Here is a 21,330-nt window from a genome sequence, read left to right as displayed (position 1 = left end):
TATTTTTTTATTCTTTATTTCTGTTTTCACCAGTGTGCTTTGCAGATCAAGAAAGTAAATAAATTGGGTAGCATGTACAAAAAATAGCCAACAGCTTTCCAAATCAGCCCATCAAGGCTGGAAACAAGCCAGCCTGGCAACCTCAGAACGAAGTGTGATTAAACACAGTATAACAATTTTCAAGACTACTGTTTACATCAAATGGGAAAATATTTGGGTTTCTAGTGTGAGGGTTACTAGGTTACAGACCTCCTTCTCCCAACTGGAAAAGTGCACTGAGAAAAACAATGTTGCAGCTTGGCTCTAGGGGACCATGAGGAGGTTTTCAACAATTCCTTAGGGAACCCTTCAGTCTAGTGCTCACTGCTTAACAAAATTGAACACTTCCTAAGGAGATACATGTAGTACCACACTGCTCAGTAACTATTATTTCCTAACTCCTTACACTTTTGGAAATGTCTCTACTACACCAATGATCAAAAAAATGATACACAGGACCTCCTATGCTATTTTCTATAGAATGCCAATAAGAACTGTGCACATTTATGAAGGCAACAAAAAATAGGATTTTTTGTACTCACCGTAAAATCCTTTTCTCTGAAGTCCATGGACGGACACAGCTCCTTAAATCTTGACAAGTGGGTTATGTTCCCTGTTTACAGGAGAGGACTAGGCAGAAACATGTTAAATAGTTAAATACATGTTACATTAACAGAGTTGAACAGCCCCGCCCAGGGGGCGGTCCCTCCAGACATAACCCTCCTCACTGCAGCTTGCAGCCTCAGTTCGTAACAAGCAGTACAAACCTAAAAAGGAGGGGTGGGAGCTGTGTCCGTCCATGGACTTCAGAGAAAAGGATTTTACGGTGAGTACAAAAAAATCCTATTTTCTCTTATCGTCCATGGACGGACACAGCTCCTTAAATCTTGACAAGTGGGACGTCCCCAAGCAGTGTCAAAAAAACAAGGGGTGGGAAATATATCAGTAAAAAACTATTTTAACTTCACCCCAAAACAAGCAGAGCTCCTCAACGGAGGAGGTACAACTTTAAACAGCCGCCGGCAAAAACTAGCGGCTGAAAAAAACATCATAAGATGCACTCACATCAACCATGTAAATTCTGGAAAAAGTGTGAACGGACGAGCAAATCGCCGCCTCGCACACCTGTGAGACCGACGCATGATGTCGGAAAACAAAACAAAACCCAGGAAGCACCAATTGCCCTGGTCGAAAGTGCCGTGACCGGAAAGGGGGGCCCGCCCCTTAGGAGCATAGGCCTGTATGACGGCCTGCCTGATCCACCGAGAAATGGTGGTCGACGAGACCGCCAGGCCCTTTTGTGGACCAGACACCGACACAAAAGAGAGTCAGAAGCTCCGAAATGGAGCCGTAGTAGGCTGGTATACCCGCAAAGCGCGTACCACGCCTAAAGTATGAAAGGCCGAAACCTCCTTCGGAAGAAAGGAAGGTCGCGGGCGCACCATCACCTAATCGTTATGGGGGATCAAGCATGGCGGCTTGCAAGACAAGACCGCCAACTCAGAAACCCCTCTAACAGAGGTAAAGGCCACTAAAGGGGCCACCTTCTGAGATAGTGTCAAGAGAAAATCTCTCTGATGTTTCCAAAAGGAAGGTTCCTGAAGAAACGAGAGCACCAGAGTCAAAACTCATGGGGGGAAGAGATGGGCCAAGAGGGGAAAGTATAGGACAAACCCCTTGCATGCAAAAAAAGGGGACCCACCAGGGAACGGGCCACTAAAAGAACACAGCCAAGGCTGAAATCGGCCCCCAAACGGTGCTTTAAGCAATTTTTAGATCCAATCCAAGCTTTAAAAACAGCAGGACCCTGGACACCGAGAGTACGCCCGTGGACGTCACTCCATCCCTTCGCACCAAGAGAGGTGCGACGGTAGATCCTCCGGAAGAAGACTACGGTGCCCTGTTGAGATGACCGAGTCAGACAGACCCTGGTCACCTAAAGTCTGGCTTCCAATAACCATGTTGAGCAAGTCAGTGACTGTACAACAGGAGGAAGTATGGGACCTTGAGACAGGAACCTCCTGCCCTGGCAAGCGCCAGGGTGCCTCTGCTACCAGGCGCCCGATATCAGCGTACCAAGGACGCCAAGGTCAATCTGGAGCGATTAGAATCATCGGGATCTCCTCAGCATCCACTCTGTGGAGCGGCCGAGGAAGCAACTACCATGGAGGAATGGCAAAAAATCACCAATACAGACAACACAGGGCCACCAGCGCGACTGACGCGTCTGTACAAGATCACTAGACCTGGCCACTAACTTTGACACCCTTGCGGCGGGGACAAGCTGCCAGGAGATCCATGCCATGTGAGGCTCACCTCCTGCAAGGGAGCCGAAACACCCCAAGCACAAAGACCAGTCGCCCTGGTCCAGCATCTTGCGACTCCAGTAGTCCGCCTGCCGGCATACCTGAAGGTAGACTGAAGCCACGGCCGTGGCGTTGTCCGGCTGAAACCAGATCGGTTGACCACAAGGAGAAGCATAGCCTGATCGCCTAAAATAGTAGGACAATGAACAGTAGACAGCACCTGGTATTCCCAGGCGGTCTCCCACCAGGCACTAGCCAGGCCCGACCCTGGGTAGCTACCGAGACCAGACACATTCAAGGAGGTGTGGTCATAGGTCCACGCAAGTCCAGCGACTCAGGGCCGACTGGACCCCCAAGTTTTGTGAACCCCCAGGTTCACAACCCGTGAGCTGGCCTCCGTCGTAAACACCGACCACTGGAAGGAAGAAACAACTTCCCGGACCGAAGAGTCGGGAATCTCTGTCACCAACTCAGAGAGACTCTGACTAAGTGGCGCACAGGAATCTAATGATTTCAGAGACAAGAGATTTTTACCACCTGGACAGTAGTTCCCCTGGAAAACCAGGGTGTGGAACTGGGCATACAGTACTGCCTTGAAGGAGGCTACCCACAGACCCCGAACCAGCAGGCGCCCGGAGAGAAGACCGATTGCGTGATGCCAATACCTTCACCGCAGACTGAAGAGTCTGCAATTTCTCCAGGGGAATAAGGACCTTTGCCACTGAGGAGTCTGGATCAACACTAGATACTCCAACGCTGAGTCGGAACCTAGCATGCCCATGATTTGAACCCTGGGTCGCACACATGGAGGGCAGGCTTGCTGCCACTGAGCTACACTTTCTGGCCTAAACGTTTAACGTCCACCCGAATCTTCGGAGGGTCTGAATGGGAATAACCCATCCACTAGGTCGGAGACAGAAGCTGCTCTCAGAAGAAAGTCGTCCAAGTAGCCAATGAGGCAAAGCCTCGCTGTCCCAACAAAATTCAAATAAGTGCAAGCTCCTAGCTGAAAACCCATGGTGCTGACGCCAGATCAAAAGGGAGGGCCACAGGCTGACAGAGCCCCTTCTCTCATCACGAAGCACAGAAAAAAACACTGTGACATGTGCAAAACAGGACATGCATGTATGCGTCCCTGATGTCCGAGGACATCCCCCGGATGAAGCGCAGCTACCACCGAACAAATGGATTCCATGCAGAGCTACCCGACGTTCACAAAGGTATTTAGGGCCCGAGGCCCATAGAAACCCCCAAAACTCTCGTCCTGCAGGAAAGGTAAAATTACCTCGCAGCTTAGCAAATCCCACACTGCCCAAGGCAGACCGACGGGCCGGGAGAGGAAGACACAAGGACAGAACTTTGTTCTGTGGATAGGAGGAAACCCTATCTAGTACTCCGAAGAGACCACCTCGCAGACCCACTAGTCAGAGAGCAGGGAGGTTTCACTGAATTGTGAACCTGCAAGCCGCCCCTCCCACCTAGAGACAGGGAGGGAAGGCTATATACATTGGCAGGATTTGGGTGCCGGCGTGATCGGCTTATGCACCCAGGAACAGATTAGTCCCCCAGCTGGGCCTTTGACGGCCTGGGAGGGTTGCCCCTGAATAATACACACACATAGTGTGTATGTATATTATGTAGGTGTATGCACACATGTCTTTGGAGGAAACCGGAGTACCCGGAGGAAACCCACGCAGACACAGAGAGCGACAATGCAAGCTCCAGGCAGATTGGCATCAGTGTGTGGATTCAAACCAATGACTCTTTTGCTAGCAAGTAATGGAGTTAAGCACTACACCACCGTGTGCATAAAACCATTCTGAAACAGACGCCCTGGATAACAAGGGCGCAGCATTCAATGAAGCATCACAGACATATATGAGGCCCAGGACCAGCTGGTCCGCTAGGCTAATAACCTCAGGAGAGATTGCAAAATGCTCACTCTGAGTTGTATACAGCACTAGGGGTCAGGACTACTCCAGGATGGCCGCCGAGCGTTCAGAACGCGGCCACAGGAAAACGGCCGGCACAATGTAAGCTGCGCCATAGCGCGGCTACGACAAAATGGGCGCCAATGGGAGTTTTCAATGTAATTGAAAAACCTCCCAAAAAATGGCGCCAGCGTCGACTGAGACCCCTGTAGTGGCCACAATAGGCCCGCAAGCCAGACCCCAGCATGGTAAACATGGAACGGGTCAGTACTTCGGATCTTCTATCAGTCAGATCCATACAAGCGGGGGTTCCCGCCCGGCGGTGAGGGACTACAAAAGCACTCAGCGGCTTTTCTCATTCCGCATCTCAGAAATTATCAAAGAAGGGCACAGAAGGAAAAAACCTACACAGCGGTCTGATTTGTGTGATCCAAAAAAGACCGAGCCCTCGGCGGAAACCCAGCTGCACTATGCAGCTTAGGAGAGTCCCTTGCAGCAGTAAAAAGCGCACCCATAAATGCCTTATTCTGCTTTTTTTTTTTTTTTAACTAGGTACCTGGTCCATGGCTCCATAACAGAGCATTCCCCAGGGGATAACGGGGGAAGGGGGCACTCTTTTACCGCCCGCCCGCAGTCCACCCCCACCCTGGCACAAACTGTGTCCAGGACTAACAATAAAAACTCTGTGGGAATCCCAGGTGCCAACACCTGCTGCCACCACCAGCATGTGGGGGAAGGACCCAGATACTGACTCCAATATTTACATAGTGTGTATTATAATATGCACACCTGTCCATACAAATAGACAAAAGCTCCTAGAGCCCTATTCAGGGCCTCTCACCCACTTGCTGCGCTGACCAGGGGTAACCAGGGGACTCCCTCAGGAGGAGACTGCCCAGCGCTGCCTGTGAGGAAAAGAACCGTGAGGTAACTTTTGCAGGGACCTGTGTTTAAACAGGAAAAGCCTCCTAGGGCTGTTTTATTCAAGGATAAGACACAGATACAGCATAAAAAGCAAAACCGTTACAGGTGTCACCAATCAGTCAGCGTCTGCTGAAGTATAATCATAAACATCTGTGCTCATCACAGGGCTTTTTACCTCACAGGAAAGCCCAATACAAAAAAGAAAAAACACAGGCCAGATAACACAGTCCCCTCAGGAAGGCCCCCTCCCCCCCTGACAGCGGCAATGTTAGCAATGCAGCAAGGGAAAGGAGCAGGGAAGTAAGGGGAAGGGACCCCCGAACCCCAGGAATGCCCAGCCGTACCAACCCACCGAAGCAGGAGGGACTGTACTTACCCGTCCAAGCGAGGACTCGCTGATGCATTCCTGACAGAACTACAACCGAAATGGAGGTAGCTGTCGGCCCGGTCCACTGTGAGTGAGACAACACCACAGCCCAGTCATATGTGGACCTCGGAGCAAAGCTCACCGGCCACCCCAGGAGTCATGGGGTATGGCGTGGCAGACCAAGCCTCTTTGCAAAGGTGTGCCTACGCTTGCTGGTCGGACTGAGTAGACTACAAGGATCTATATTATCCAGCCTGTCTCTCAGCCGACAGTTGAAAGAAGATTCTTCAAGAAAAAGTAAAATAAAATAAAATAAAATAAAATTTCTCCTCAGGGCGCTGGGCCCAAAGGGAGCCATACGTCCTTCTCCTTTGCTAGGCAGAACGAAACTGAGGCTGCAAGCTGCAGTGAGGAGGGTTATGTCTGGAGGGACCGCCCCCTGGGCGGGGCTGTTCAACTCTGTTAATGTAACATGTATTTAACTATTTAACATGTTTCTGCCTAGTCCTCTCCTGTAAACAGGGAACATAACCCACTTGTCAAGATTTAAGGAGCTGTGTCCGTCCATGGACGATAAGAGAAATATACATTTTGTTTGACTATGCAATCAATAAAAGACAGTATCAATGGGGTTAACTAAAAGTACAAGAAATGTGTAATAATTATCATGCACAAAATCTACTCACCATTATAGTGGCTTAAGTGGGCTAAATACAGCTCCAATCAGTTTTGACTGCATTCATTGTAAGCAGAGGGCTAATAAAACCACCCACAATAATTAATAGTTGGTAATTTGCCGGGTTTGATTGGTAAATCCATTAAATTAAGAAAAATGTGGCAACATGTAGCAATAATTATTAAAGTGATAGTAAAGGTTCAGATTTAAAAAAACAAACAAAAAAACATGTCATACTTGCCTCCACTGTGCAGTTCATTTTGCACAGAGTGGCCCCAAACATCCTCTTCTGGGGTCCCACAGTGGCTCTCTCGGCTCCTCCCTGCAAGCGCTAACCCTCTCTGGGAAGCTCTCTCCTGAGGGGGTTACCTTGCAGGCACACTCTCGTGTGATACAGTCCACAGCCATAGTCGGCGAGTATATGAATCGGCCCCGCCCCCGGCGTGCCATTGGAATCGATTGACAGCAGTGGGAGTCAATGGCTGCACTGCTATCAATCTATCCAATGAGGAGCCGTTCAGAGATTGAGAGAACGACGTGGGATCGCGCCCACGGTGATTATAGGCTGCATAGGATGCATTAAGGTGAAAAAACACGAAGCTTTACAACCCCTTTAAATCCTCTTTCTCAGCTAAGCACACCCTCCTGTCTGCAACCCTGAGCTAAGAGCAGATGGATTCCAGGAAGTAAATGCTACATGAATGCTACATGAACCCTTACCCAAGATGGTCAAAGCCATAAATGTAAGGGGAGTGTTTTTTAAAGTGATTTCTCTGCAAAATATAGTATGAAGACATAGATGGATGGTGGAGTTTGCTTTGAATATTAAAAAATAATTAAATAGCGTTTTTTTTTGTGCTTGGATACAGTTTAGTTCCACTTTAATGTGAGTATCAGCAGTGCTCACTTTTTGTAGGCCCCCATATGCCAAACTATACTCTACTTAAAATGATGGCACCAAGCAGAGGTTATTTTGTATGTTTTCTTTTATTGCCAATCAGTTTATATTTATTGTATGTTTGGATAACTGCTGCTTTCTAAATCGAAAGCACAAGCTAATAAAGTCTGGAGAGTTCTGTTGACGAGAATGCAATTCATTAATTCATATCAGCATGCTATTATGACCACATATGATTGCATGAAACCACAAAGTGTATGATTAAAACTAAGTCAACTGGGCTTATTTAATTCTTGAGTTAAACATCAGTGAGAATAGGCAAGAGGCAGTATTCAATGACAACCAATTCATCCTTACTAGAAGGTCAATTAAAAGATACATTTTAGATTGATTGCAAAGAACTACTTCACTTTGAAAATAGTAACTGTGGTTTGCACTATTTTACTGTATTACATACTGTAGTCATATCCCGGGGACATGCAAAATATCACTTACTGGCACTTCGACATACTTTGAAGCAGCTTTCACCTGGAAAAAAAAAAAATCAATAGTGAACAGCTATACAAATAATTATCAAAGGGATGCTCTTCTAAGCCCTGAATATAATGCATGTATTAATTTCTCAGGTTCATAATTATATTAATTACACCATCCTTTTAATCTAATCAAGCTTGCATGTGAGGAAAGCTAATTAAATCAGTCACAATACAATTCAGTAATTCCTAAAGTGGAAAAGCACTTTGTTATAAATTGTAATGTCAAGTAGCATTGACTGATTAATTTCTTTTTGTCAACTTAAATTTTTATTTTCCATAATATGTGTTCCTTATGCATGTTCCTTATGCATGTTGCATAAAAGTATCATAACTTTTTTTATTAATAATTTTACAGGCAATAAACAATGTAACTTAATCTTCTTTCTACCATATGAACACCACCAGAATATCACATTTCTAGCGTGGGGTGCCCCAGCACCAATGCTGGATCTTTCCTTTTCACTCATTTGATATTGAACCATTTACATAATATAACCTTTACCCCTTTGTATTAAAAAAATATATATATATCACAATATAATATATTATACATAACAAGTGACTCCTCCACTCTGGCACACCATTGGTGTCCTAAGTGTTGTGCATATTATTGGTAATACATCTTCAAAAACAGACATATGGACATAAAGCTAAAGCATATACACTAAAACAGTTACTGTATTTATTCACCAATGCATGGTTTTAGATTTTTTTTTTTTTTAAATCATAAGTATATTAAGATACTAATGGTTTTGATATCCACCTCCTGCTATCCCTCCACAGTAGGACCCTCACTGCAGGGAAAGTTCTTAAAGCCAGTGGTTCTCAATCCTGTTCTCAAGTACCCCCAACAGGCCATGTTTAGGGAATATCTTGATAAAAAAGCTGTCCAAAATACCAAGCTTTTGACATTTAAAGCACCTGTGCAAGAAAGAATAACCTGCAAGCATGGCCTGTTGGGGGTACTTGAGGACAGAGTTGAGAACCACTGCTCCAAGCTATTTTCTTTTGCACAATACAGATCAGGAAAGGCAATTAGATTTGAAAAGTTCATTGTGGGACACAGGATTCAGACATATTTGAGTTATACTACCACCTACAGGAGGATTTGGACAATGGCAAAAAAAAAAATACCCGTAGGGTATATCCCTCCCATTCATAGCAAACCTCCATTTTGTAACAAATAGCATGAATATTATAACCACAAATACAAATGGGTGGGTTATGTGTTCCTTAAAGTGGCACTTCACCCTAAAGGAGAAGTTCCACATTATGCTCTTCACTTCTATTTTTGGCATCTTTTTTGGGGGTGGTAGAGGTGACCTGGTTTTTGAAAGGTACCTGTTCTCACCTTCAGTTGGACCATTCTGGGACACATCACAGGAGATTGTGGAACCATTCAAAAGATGCAGAGTGGATTGCGAATGCGCAACGGGACGGGGAAGCCACAAGCAATTACAGCCAGATGCCTACAGTAAACATACCGACACCAGGGACCCAAAGATCGATGAAGAAGCGGTTTGAGTGAGCACAGAGCTGGACCCCTGGACAGGTGAGTATCCTTGTATTTAAAGTCAGCTGCTACAGAATTTGTAAACTTTTTTTTTTAAAGGCCAAAGAACTGCTTTACTGCAAGTGAAGAAAAGGATTTTTACAGTGATCTAGTTTTCATTTGTTTAAGGGGCACGAGATTCATATAAATGTAAAATGTCCAAAAGCAGTGCAACTAAGGGATGGGCAACCCAGCAAATAAAACGCTAACAGGCCCAACTTTAAACAAACTAGAGACTGCTTGCAGCTCAAAAAAAAAAAAAAACACACGTGAGGGACCTTACACCCAAAGATGGCATCAGAAGAGACCTGAACACCCCTTTGGTAAGACATGTGAACAGAAGACCCGTTGCCTGAAACAGCTGCCTTATGCCAAAAAGCCCAAGGAGGACTCGTAAATCTGTAGAGCTTTTACAGGACTGGATGAAATCAGATCATTAGGACCCATGATTTGGCCACAGTCTGATTTGTCTGTGATTTTTCATCCCTGGAACCACCAATCAATCTTTCTAATGGATACAGTGACTGCACAGCACAAACTAAATCTAAACAATATAGGGAGGTCTCTTTCTGATGTATTGGGGTTGGATAAAGGGGAAAGACAAATGCTTTAGACTTTAATACCACCTTGTTTCTTTATTTCCATAAAAAGTATTTATAGGACAAGGCTGCTAGTTCAGACACTTGCCTTACAGGGGTGATGGTGACAAGGTACGCAACCCTGTGAATAAGAGTGAAAAGGGGAATTTTTTAAGTGCCAAGCGCCGACTTCCTGGCGGGCTCTGCACGTGGGCTGTGCGAACACGCCAGAGCTCATCCTTAGTGCCGAGAGATCCAAGTTTAAATCCTACAAAGCCAGAAGTGGGCGCACAATGGGAGCTACAAAAGAGACATCTTGTTCAAAAGTCCTAAAGAATGGGAGGCCAATGAGTTTGGAAAAAAGATCATAAGTGCTGAGATCTGACCATTGATAGTACTCTGGATCAATTGTTCATCTAAGCCTGGATTTGTATAAGGTTAGGAGTATTTTCTGGGATGAACGTTTCTTTCCTCAGAATTATGCCTTTCATGTGTGATGGTAGCTTTTGAAGGAAGTGGACTTGCTAGCTTTAAACATTGGTAGGTTCATTGTGTCAAAGAGACCCCACTACTACAAGACCTGGGCTTCAACAGCTATAGTCAAAGTCAGTGACCTTGAAGCAGGATGGCAAACCACTCATTCAGGCAGAAGATCCAGTTGATCTGGAAAAGCCTACAAAAGTACCACATTCACCCGGACCAGTCGAGTACTATAGGGATCATCTCAATGTTCTTCATTTCAAACCTTTGGAGCCAGAAAGGGAGTAGTCTGAGGGAAGGAAACTGCTACCATCATAGGTTCTCTGAACTTGGAGAAAAACCTGCCCGGTTGTCATGGTTATGCAATAAAGTCTGGCAGCTTACCTGTCTCGTGTGTCCATTAGAGGCCTGACCCTCTTTCTGGCTGTCTTTTATCACCTTCCTCCCTGTATGGCCCCACCCAGGCCATCCCAGGAAGTCTATATTAACTGTTGCAATACAGGTCTACAGTGCTGTTCAACCTTTGTTTGTAGCTTGTTCCCGTCTGCAGTGTGTTACGTTTACCTTCCTGTGTACCGATCTTGGTTCGTCTCTGACTTCTCCTGTTTGCCTGTTTCCCTGACCCTTGGCCTGTTCCTTGTTTACCCTTGTCTGCCAGTTGCCCCGACCTCGGCTTACCCATCACTATCGCTTGTCCTGGTTGCTGCTACCCCTCTCTCGCTGTGGAGCGTGACCTTGGGGACCCCAGGGGTCGCAACCTGGATCCAGCTGCGGCCAAGGCCATCCTCACCACCAGAGGCTATGGTGAACACAAAGCTGGGTCTTAGACTCCGTGTCCTGGGAAATCTTGGGCTCACGCTTCTTCTCTGATTGCAGCAGTCGGCCATAGGGTTCACTACCCTGTGGTGCATCCCTGACCCCAACGGGGTGCACTTGTCACCTGGCCACAGGTGACCTGACAGTTTGAACAGCCATGAATACGGCGGACGTGCCGCTCCCCACAGACGATCCATTACAGAGCATTGTTCGCAGACTCGAGATGCATGAAGCTAATCAGACTCAGGTGATGCGTTTCCTACAGGATCTGGCTTCCCGCTTTGATCAGCTTCAGACCTCGTTGGGAACCCCGAATCCGCAACCCCAAGTACAACCAGTGGCTGCGCCTGTCCCACCAGTCGCAGGGTCGCATTCATGGAAACTACCACCTCCAATCCATTTTTCTGTAGACTCCAAAGCCTGCAGGGGGTTCCTTAGCCAATGCACTATTCATTTTGAGCTCCTGCCCCAACACTTCGCCTCCACCAAGAATCCCATTCAGTGGGACAATATGCTCTTCAGTTCTGTATCCTCTCAGCTGAATTGAGCTGGAACAATGAGGCCTTAGTTGCAACCTTTTTGCATGGCCTTTCTGATAGAGTTAAGGATGAATTAGCAGTAAGAACCATCCCCACTGATCTGGACGGAGTGATCTCCTTGTGTAACCATATAGATATTCGCTTTCAGGAAAGGACCCTAGAAAGGCGACGCCAGCATTCCTTGGTCCTTAGTCAGCCTGAGCTCCCCTCTCTTCGACCCGTGGAGCATCTCCTGCCAGCTGATGAACCCATGCAGCTGGGTCGGACCAGGCTATCTCCCGAGGAACGTGCTAAGCGCAGAACTCTGGGCCTGTGTCTCTACTGTGGGGGCAAAGATCATTTTCGTGACACTTGCTCTTTTCGCCCGGAGAAACGCTTGGGTTCAATACATCTGGAAGGTGGAGTATTGGACCCAGAAATATCACCTTCACCTTCTCGTCTTCTCTTTCTGTGTCCCTTCATCTTGGTGCTTCTTCTCATTCGGTCTCGGCATATCTGGAATCCAGAGCCGCTGGCAACTTCAGGGACTGGGAAATCGCATCGTCCTTGAGACTTACCCTCTTGCCCCTCACCACGCCATTGGTGGTCTTGGCGATTGATGGCACTGTTCTCCCAGGGGGCCCTATTCGCTTCCAGACACTCCCAGTTAAGATGTCAGTAGGGACACTTCACCAGGAGTGGATATTCTTCCTTATCCTACCTAAGGCCTCAGCTCCTATCGTTTTGGGTCTTCCTTGGTTAAGGCTCAATTCTCCACACATTGACTGTACTGCCGGACAGATCCTGGCTTGGGGTCCTTCCTGTTCCACGTCCTGCCTATCCAAGGTTGCCCCAAAAGAGAAACTTCCTGTTGCCACCATTCCAGTATCTTTTTCTCTTCCTATGGCATGTAGTGGTGTCTGGAATGTGTCCTGCAATAGTCAGGCTAATGCACTTTCTAGCAATGTGGCACTCTGGATAAGGAGTCCACCTGTAAACCTGAGCCGATCATTCACTCCAGTTACCGTTGTCTGTCCCTAAAACGCACAGCCAGGCTAACTTGTCTGCAAGTTCTGCAGTCGCTACGCCTTGTGATGTGATTCAGGTAGTCACTACACCTGACTATGCTATTCAATCGCCCTCTGCATCAGCTATGCCAGGTCAGCCCATGTCCAGTGGGCCTCCTTTTCTTGTTCAGGACCTTCTGCAACCTGTCTAAGGGGCTCAATCCATCCTTTGGATAGATTGCCTCATTCGGTCAAGTGGGGTTTTCTACCTTGTTTTCAGGGCTCTCTGCATTCTGCTGGTTTTTCTGCTATCCAGCTTGACTCCTGTGTCATGTCACCTTCTAACCAACCTGACCTCAGGGTTCCTCTGACCTCTGCCCAGTCTGATGATCCTGTGCTAGATGCCCAGTTTATCTTTAAGGGTCTGCTTGATCCTCCTCAGATTCCCGTTGATCCTCTCATGCCCTTACTTATTCCTAAAAGGCCTTTGGTCCTTAATAAATCCTCTCCCTACTTCGGTTCTGGTCAATGAGTATAATCTAAAGTATGAGGTTACTCAAGTTCTGGATTCTCGTCTCTACAGAGGCATTCTTCAGTACCTTGTGCTTTGGAGAGGATTTGGTGCTTAGGAGGCATCTTAGATTTCTGCATCTGAGGTCTTTGCGCCCCATTTGTTGAGGAGGTTTCATCTGGGATTTCCCTTTAGGCCTGGGCCCAGGCTGTGGAGGGGGAGGGGCCATAAGAGGGGGGGTACTGTCATGGTTATGCAATAAAGTCTGGCAGCTTACCTATCTCATGTGTCCATTAGAGGCCTGACCCTCTCTCTGGCTTTCTTTCATCACCTTCCTCCCTGTATGGCCCCACCCAGGCCATCCCAGGAAGTCTATATTAACTGTTGCACTACAGGTCTGCAGTGCTGTTAAACCTTTGTTTGTAGCTTGTTCCTGTCTGCAGTGGGTTACGTTTACCTTCCTGTGTACCAACCTTGGCTCGTCTCTGACTTCTCCTGTTTGCCTATTTCCCTGACCCTTGGCCTGTTCCTTGTTTACCCTTGTCTGCCAGTTGCCCCGACCACGGCTTACCCATCACTATCGCTTGTCCTGGTTGCTGCTTCCCCTCTCTCCCTGAGGAGCGTGACCTTGGGGACCCCAGGAGTCGCGACCTGGATCCAGCTGCGGCAAAGGCCATCCTCACCACCAGAGGCTCTGGTGAACACAAAGCTGGGTCTTAGACTCTGCGCCCTGGGGAATCTTGGGCTCACGTTTCCTCTCTGATCACAGCAGTCGGCCATAGGGTTCACTACCCTGTGGTGCATCACTGACCCCAACGGGGTGCACTTGTCACCTGGCCACAGGTGACCTGACACCGGTTCTAGGCTGAACTTGAATGACACAAGGTCCAGATCTGGCATTCCCCACCTGGGATACTGGTTCTAGAACTCTTCCATGTGTAGTGACCATTCCTCAGGTCCAGGCAATGCTGGCTGAGGAAGTCTGCCTACCATCTGTCCATGTCTGGAATGTGAACAGCAGACAAAGTTGGGAGGGAAAGTTCTGCCAAGGACGGGATCCTTTCTACATCTTTTTCAGTGGCAAGACTTCTGGTTCCTCCCTGATAGTTGATGTATACCACTACTGTGGCATTGTCTGAATGGATGAGATGACCCTTCAAGTTGGGATATCCACCACTGTTGGGACATCCACATTTCCTGTTGATACAGCATGTTGATCGGGACACAGATTGCACCAGCATCCCAAGTCCCCTGCAACAATAAGGAGTCTAGGACTCCTTCCCAGCTCGTCTAGCTGGCATCTGTTGCAAGGATCCTCCAAATAAAAAACAGAAGTACAAGCTTGTCTTTGATGACAGGTAATGGAACTGCCTTGAAGGAGACCAACATCAGCTACATAACTCTAAAACAGAAATGAAGAGATGGTAAACTCAGGGCCGTCTTACCGAGTGGGCACACCTGGGCACAGCTCGGGGGCCCCACGCTCGCCAGACATAAAGCAGTAATCCGCCGCTCTCTTTTTTTATGCAGCGGGAGTTCAGCGGGAGCGTGCCAGCAGACAGCAGGGATTCGGAGAAGGTGGCCAGAGAGGGGGGGAGTTGGATGTAAAAGCTCCCTGACCACCGAAGAGATGAGGGCTGCTTCCCCCCCCGCTCCCAGAACTTGGATGCCTCCAACTTCTCTCTGCTTCAGGAACCGTGCGCCGCGCGGCCCGGGCCGGAGGACAGGCTGGCTGGGAACCTGGAAGAAAGAACATGCGGAAGGTGGAGGCTGCCACTGGAAGGAGCAGAGCAGCGAGCACCCCCCGGATCTAGAGGGAGACTCGGCGATGGCCATCAGGTACCTGGCATCCTGTACATACATGCCAGCACACAGAGGGGGCAGGGTGAGCAGAGGAGGGACAGCACCTCTCAGACCCCCCTCCTCTGCCTCTCAGACCCCCTCTCCTCTGCCTCTCAGACCCCCTCTCCTCTGCCTCTCAGACAGGGGACGGGTGCCAATTGATACGCTGAATGTGAAGACAGGTGACAATGGCAATTGACACACTGAATCTGGAGGCAGGTGACAGTGGCAAGTGACACACTGACACAAGTGACTCATTGTAAAGTAGGTGCGTAAATTGGGGCTTGTAGGGGCCCCATAGCATTACTTTGCCCAGGGGCCCATGATGATATTAAGATGGCCCTGGGTAAACTCATGGACTGAAGAGTCCAAGTCGGAGTGGAGAGTTTGAGTTTTTTGGGGACACAAAATCTCTGGCTTGAGCTGTGTCTAGGTTTAGACCAAGACACTTTAAGCAATGAGTTGTCTCCAATGCAGACTCCTAAAGGCTCAGGATCCATCCAAACCTTTTCAAGGTCTAAACTATCTAATCGGTCTAGATTTGTGCTGACTGGTCCCTCGACAGGTGGTCATTCAGATATCCCACAATGGGGAATTCCTAGGAACAAAATAAGGCAAGCACAGGGGCTAGAACCTTAGTTCTTGCACAGGGTATAGAAGACCAGCTGAATGGAATGGTCAGAGCTGAATGTGCTGGAGACCCATAGCAAAGCAAAAAAAATTGTGATATTCTAAATATAATAGAGACATGCATGTATGTCCTTGATGTCTACATAAATCAGAATGTCTCCTGGATGATGAGAGGCTATGAAAGACCTGGTGGATTCCATACAGAATTCTTGGGACCTTATAAAGACATTCTGAGCCTTGAGATCGAACATTGGGCCTCTTTCTGGCTTTGAAACTGTGATAAAGATGGAATAGACTTTCTGAAACCTTTCTGATATTAGCAACAGCAGTAATAACCCCTTGTTTTGAAAGGCTTGCAAGGCCTACATGTAAGTCTGCCATTTCGAGCATGGACCCAGGAAGATTGGAAGGCATGAAGCGAGGTTGGGAGCGGAATGCTAGTTTTTAGCCCACTGAAACCATGTCCTGTACCTGAGATGCTGTCTGTCCAAGTATCTACAGAAAACTTCTCTGCAGGTTTGGGAAAATGAGAGGCCCAGATATTGTAGTGAAACTGGACTCCTGGGTTGGGTTAGGTAGGACTGGGAGTAAAGAAATAAAAATGTCTTGTCCTCAGAGGGAGGTGATTCTTCACAGATGAAAGCCTATACTTCTTTTGCTGGGGTTGGACAGTACTCTTAACCCCAATAACATTCTTGATGTGGGTGTTCAAGGCAGCTCTGAGGAGATATTGTCCCTCAAAGTGCACATGCAGAAAATGATTTTTTGGCATGCCTGCTCCATAGCCCTACATTTTTAACTTAAGAGTTCTCTATATGGAGACTCATACATGAAATACGTTGCAAGACATCCACTAAGCCATCTAAGCGATAGTGCATCCATCCTACTAGGACACAAGCAAAAAATGAGGCATGCTAGGACTAGGAGGTATAATACAAGGCTGGTCACTGTTTTTGTATGACAGTGTCCAAGTCTTTCAGTAGGCGGTAGTATAACCAGACTTTCTCGGACCCTGTGTCTGTCAATGAATGAAAACTACAGAACTGTTTCTCACTGTCCAAAGAGCAGGCTAAAACAAGCTGGTGACAAAGCTGTATTACTTAACTATAAGAGAAAAGTTAGGTCTTTGACCTGGCTAGACTGTCTGCGAAGGGTGCTTGGATCACACAAAGACTTGGACAAAAACGTAAAATATTTTGGCAGGTCAAAACACAGTATTTTAACTGTGTACTATTCCTAATCTTCATCTTCAATTTAAGATTGTAGCATATTATTGAGTTCTAAATGAGCCAAAAATTAATACTATATAAAAACCCAACGTATTATCTACTGCATGCCAAATGTGAGTTGCTGAGAAATGAGGCCACCTTTTCCTCTTGACCCAAAAACAAAAAAATCATTGTCGCTTTTTGTCTAGGAAAATTGAACATATTGGCCCGGATTCAGAAAGATTGCCGTAAGTTTAGGCGGGTGTAGCGCATCTCATATACGCTACGCTGCCGTAACTTTGAGAGGCAAGTCCTGTATTCAGAAAGAACTTGCGCCCAAAGTTAGGGCGGCGTAGCGTATATGGGCCGGCGTAAGCTCGCCTAATTCAAAATAGGCTGGTAGGGGGCATGTTGTATGCTAAACAGTCGTGACCCCACGTAATTGACGTTACTAACGAACGGCGCATGCACCGTCCGTGAAAGTATCCCAGTGCGCATGCTCCAAATTACGCCGCAAATAGTCATTGCTTTAGACGTGAACGTAACTTACGCACAGCCCTTTTCGCGTACGACTTACGCACGACGTAAACGTAAACATCTATCAGTGACCATTACATGCAAGTAAGTCAAATCATTGAGAGCCAGTAAATAAATAGCCTTAACACAATATATATATTTAACCTACATTACTTTACTAAGTTTTCTTTCAAAGTTGATCACTATAAAGAATGGAATAGTAAAATGTAATTGTGGAATACTAAATGACGTATACTTACAGTGAAAGACAAAATAGATGAAAAGAACGTGCCTTCATCATATCGTGACAATTTAGACAGAACCCCTTCCAGCACTGAAAGAAACTTTGATTAGGTACATTAGTTAGATCTTGTGTTAGAAAGGGTGACACAAAAGTAATTGAAAAACACAGCGTAATATTATTTGCTCAGTGACTGCACAGGCAGTTAATTAGAAACATATTTTTTTTTTTCTAAAAATGGTATCATTAAAATTATTGCTGTACAAAGAGCATTGACATTCAAATATTTTACAAATCATGTATACATTGCTTTGTAAGGTCTATAATAAAGGAGTTAGAAATTACAAATGAAAAAAGTGCATATTTTCTAGGAATCATTGTTTCCTTCATTATAATACTGTGATCTCCCAAACCTTCTGGTACTAGCTCTTATGGTATTTAGCCATTTCTAAAGCTTTATAAACAATATCAAATACAATTACTGAACAGATACATCCAAACTATTCACACAAAAGCAAGTCAGGCACAAGAAAAAAAAAAAAAACGTATGCATTTTATCTTATAGTAGATCACTGCTTCAGTTAAAGATATTAGTAAACATACAAGAAAAAAACCTATGTACAGGCTAGCCATGTAAGAAAGAGGCTACTGAGGCAACAGAGGGGCTTAGTCAGGGCTAAACATAAACGTCCAAAATTTATTAAGTCCAAAAATTACCAGCTAAAAAGGTGCACAATGTAGACAGCAGTATTGTTGCAACTTCACACTTATTGGTTGACAAGAGACAAAACACACATGACATTACACAAAAACAAAAACAAAAGTCCGGACGCCAAATACCATTCACATAAGATTGTCATGCGATAATTATCGCTTGTTTGCGTGAAGAAACTTGTCAATATTTCCTGACAGTCGTTATGTGAAGGGCCCCCAGGGAATTTAAGTCACTCGCTGACCTAGCTGATGCTAAGACAGTACAAACTATTATTGGATTCATTTCTGATGGAAGGTTAATGATTGGAAATGATCTGATGATAGTGTTGCCCTGGTATGAGAACTTGTTGGAGCACTATATCTGGATTCTGTACTTTTACAATTAGCCATGACCAAGACCCTCTGTTGCCTCAGTAACCGCTTTCTTACCCGTGTAGCCTGGACCTGGGTTTTTTCTTGTATGTTTAGTTTGGCGATGGTAACAGTACCTGACTTTGGTGAGTGGTCTATGGGTGAGTACAATCTATCTTTGTGGATATACCCTAACAGGACCTGTTACTACCCTTTTATGTTTAAGCCTAGAGCTATAAGTATACAGTTTTCTGACCATGTTTAAAGCGTTTCTCAAGAGCAATCCTTATTTTAAGGTCTCCAAACAGATTCACTACAATCAAAGTGGGATCTGCCTTCAGTACTCAGTGCACTCACAACCTTTCTATTCGCAAGAATCTTCTCTATAAGAAGATACCCTCAAAACAGTTTCTTTTTTGTTTTTCTCTCCCTGTTCCTAAGCACTGTCTCCTTTGTCCAAAGATTATCGAAAACCCAAGACTCAGGGGCTAAGGACCCCATATTACATTCTATTTAAAAAAAATGGTCATCTGGCCGTCTCGCCAGCTCTCAGAGCTCTCTGCGAATCACCTCAAACAGAAATAGGTATTTCCAGCTCTTTCGGTGCATTCCGGCGACTCCAGACTACCCGAACCAGATAGGGAAAACTTCCTCAGGCATTTTTTGAGCTGACAAACTTCTCGGGATGCTAACGGCTTTCTTTAAAGCAAAGAAAGAAAACTGTAGGCATCAAAGACAACTGCAACCAGTTGGATTGTTCATCTCATCCTGAGAACGTAGCGGGCTAGTGGTTCTCCGGTCCAAAAGTCAAGAAATGCCTGTGCGGGGAATGGCATCTTCCTGGGCAACAGTAACACAGAATCTCTCTAGAAGCACTGTCATTCAGCAAACCAGTCATTCTACACCACATTCATGGCCCTGTAGAGTCTGCACTTACTCATAGTGGCTTAACTGTCTACTCTATAATGGAGATTAAAGTATTATTGCAGCAACCCTCCCTGTGAGCGAGTTATTAACCATATGTATGCTGCCATGGAAGGCACCAGGAAAACTGAACATTCAATACTTACCTTTCCGTAATTTTCCTTTCCTGGTGCCTGACCATGGCAGCATACGCCAATCCCTTTCTATAAATCCTTAAATGTTTGAGTCTAGTTACAAGAATGGTGTATGGGGGGGGGGGGGGTTGACACACTTTTAAAGAGTTATAATTGGTCATGTGGGTTGGTTAGGGGCGGAGTAACCAACCATATGTATGCTGCCATGGTCAGGCACCAGTAAGGGAAAATTACAGAAAGGTAAGTATTCAATTTTCCGTTTTCTAATCCCAACAGGTTTCAGATTTTTAACAAACAATTGCAAAAGTAAGGCAATAAACACATATGGGTGGGACCTATGTTCCTCAATGAAAAAAAATAATACATTTTTCTGTAAGTATAAAAATCCAGTTTGTAATGTCCAAAAACAGTACAAATGAAGGATGGCAATCCAGCAAACAAACCACTAACAGGCCCAGCTATAAACAAACTAGGGAACAATGGGAGCTCAAAGAGCCACTTGAAGGACCTTACACCCAAGCTGACAAATCCGTGAAATGTGAAAATCCACCTGGTGAAACTTACAGGACAAGTGAACAGAAGACTAGGTGGTAGCCTTGCAATTAAGTAAAACAGATACCTTATGCCAGAAAGCACTTACACATCTAGTAGACTGCCTTGACAGAAAAGGGTGGATCCCAATCCTTAAAACTATAAGCTTGAATGATAATCTGACAGCCACCAAGAAAAAATGGCTAGTAAAACATTTAAACAATTCTCAATACAAAAAGAGCATCCATCCTTCTAGGACACTAGCAAAGTACTGTGGAATGTCAGAAGTGGGAGGGGTTATACCAGGCTGTTTTTTTGTTTGCCAATGTACAAATCATTCAGTAGGCTGCACTACAGTCCTAAAGACACTGAATCCTGTGTCAATGAATAAGAACTGCCTATTAATTTCTTGTGTTTGTTATCATTACTTTCACAAGCAGCATGCCAGAAGGCTTAAATGGGAAATACTGCAGAAATAAAATTTTCTAGACTTGGCTTTGTTGTCTAAAAAAGGTGAGTGAATATTTAGAGTAGCAGAGTGAACAGAATTACAAATCTTAGTCATAATACAGCTCACAAATATGTATTTCAACATTTTCCTGTCCCACTTTCTCCTTCCTGTCCCGACCACCTAGGACGCGACTCCTCTTGCCCTAGGCGACCCCTCCGTGCCAGCGATCTTCTGGGACACAACACAGGTCCCAGAAGATTGACTGGCGCATTGCGTGCTCAGCCATGAAGCGGTAAGCTGTCATGGCTGGGTGCCCACAGTAAATTTTACGGCAGAGAGGAGGGGGAGACGAGCGGAGCTCCAGGCGGCCGCATCGATGGACCGTGGGACAGGTGAGTGTCAATTTAATAAAAGTCAGCAGCTACACTTTTTGTAGCTGCTGATTTTTAATAAACTAAAAATAGGGTGGTTCCCCTGTGCTGGGTTTCTGAGTTCAAATATTTTGGAGTAGTGGTGACTAGAGACACTGCCCAATATTATGCCCGCAATATTCTCCCCCTACTAACTACCTTGAAGGAAAAGTGTTCGGCTTGGTCTGGACTCCCCCTGAACCTCCTCTGACGTATTAATATCTTTAAAATGGTTCTGT

The 21,330-nt window shown here is 45.9% G+C and overlaps 1 protein-coding gene across 14 annotated transcripts in view; it reads right to left on the bottom strand.

Annotated features, from left to right (window-relative positions):
* CADPS2 (calcium dependent secretion activator 2) overlaps positions 1–21,330 on the bottom strand; it is a 777,539-nt gene that overhangs the window by 142,217 nt on the left and 613,992 nt on the right. For all 14 annotated transcript variants that reach the window (XM_040343717.1, XM_040343721.1, XM_040343726.1 and 11 more), the window contains 2 exons: positions 17,596–17,679; positions 7,637–7,669 (listed from right to left, as the gene is read on the bottom strand). In XM_040343717.1, coding sequence (XP_040199651.1) covers positions 7,637–7,669; positions 17,596–17,679 — 117 coding nt within the window. The remainder of the gene's footprint in view (positions 1–7,636; positions 7,670–17,595; positions 17,680–21,330) is intronic.

This window comes from Rana temporaria, chromosome 3 (assembly GCF_905171775.1).
Source record: "Rana temporaria chromosome 3, aRanTem1.1, whole genome shotgun sequence".
Lineage (NCBI taxonomy): Eukaryota > Metazoa > Chordata > Amphibia > Anura > Ranidae > Rana > Rana temporaria.
The sequence above is the reverse complement of the archived record's forward strand: the minus strand, read 5'-3'. Positions and strand labels throughout refer to the sequence as shown.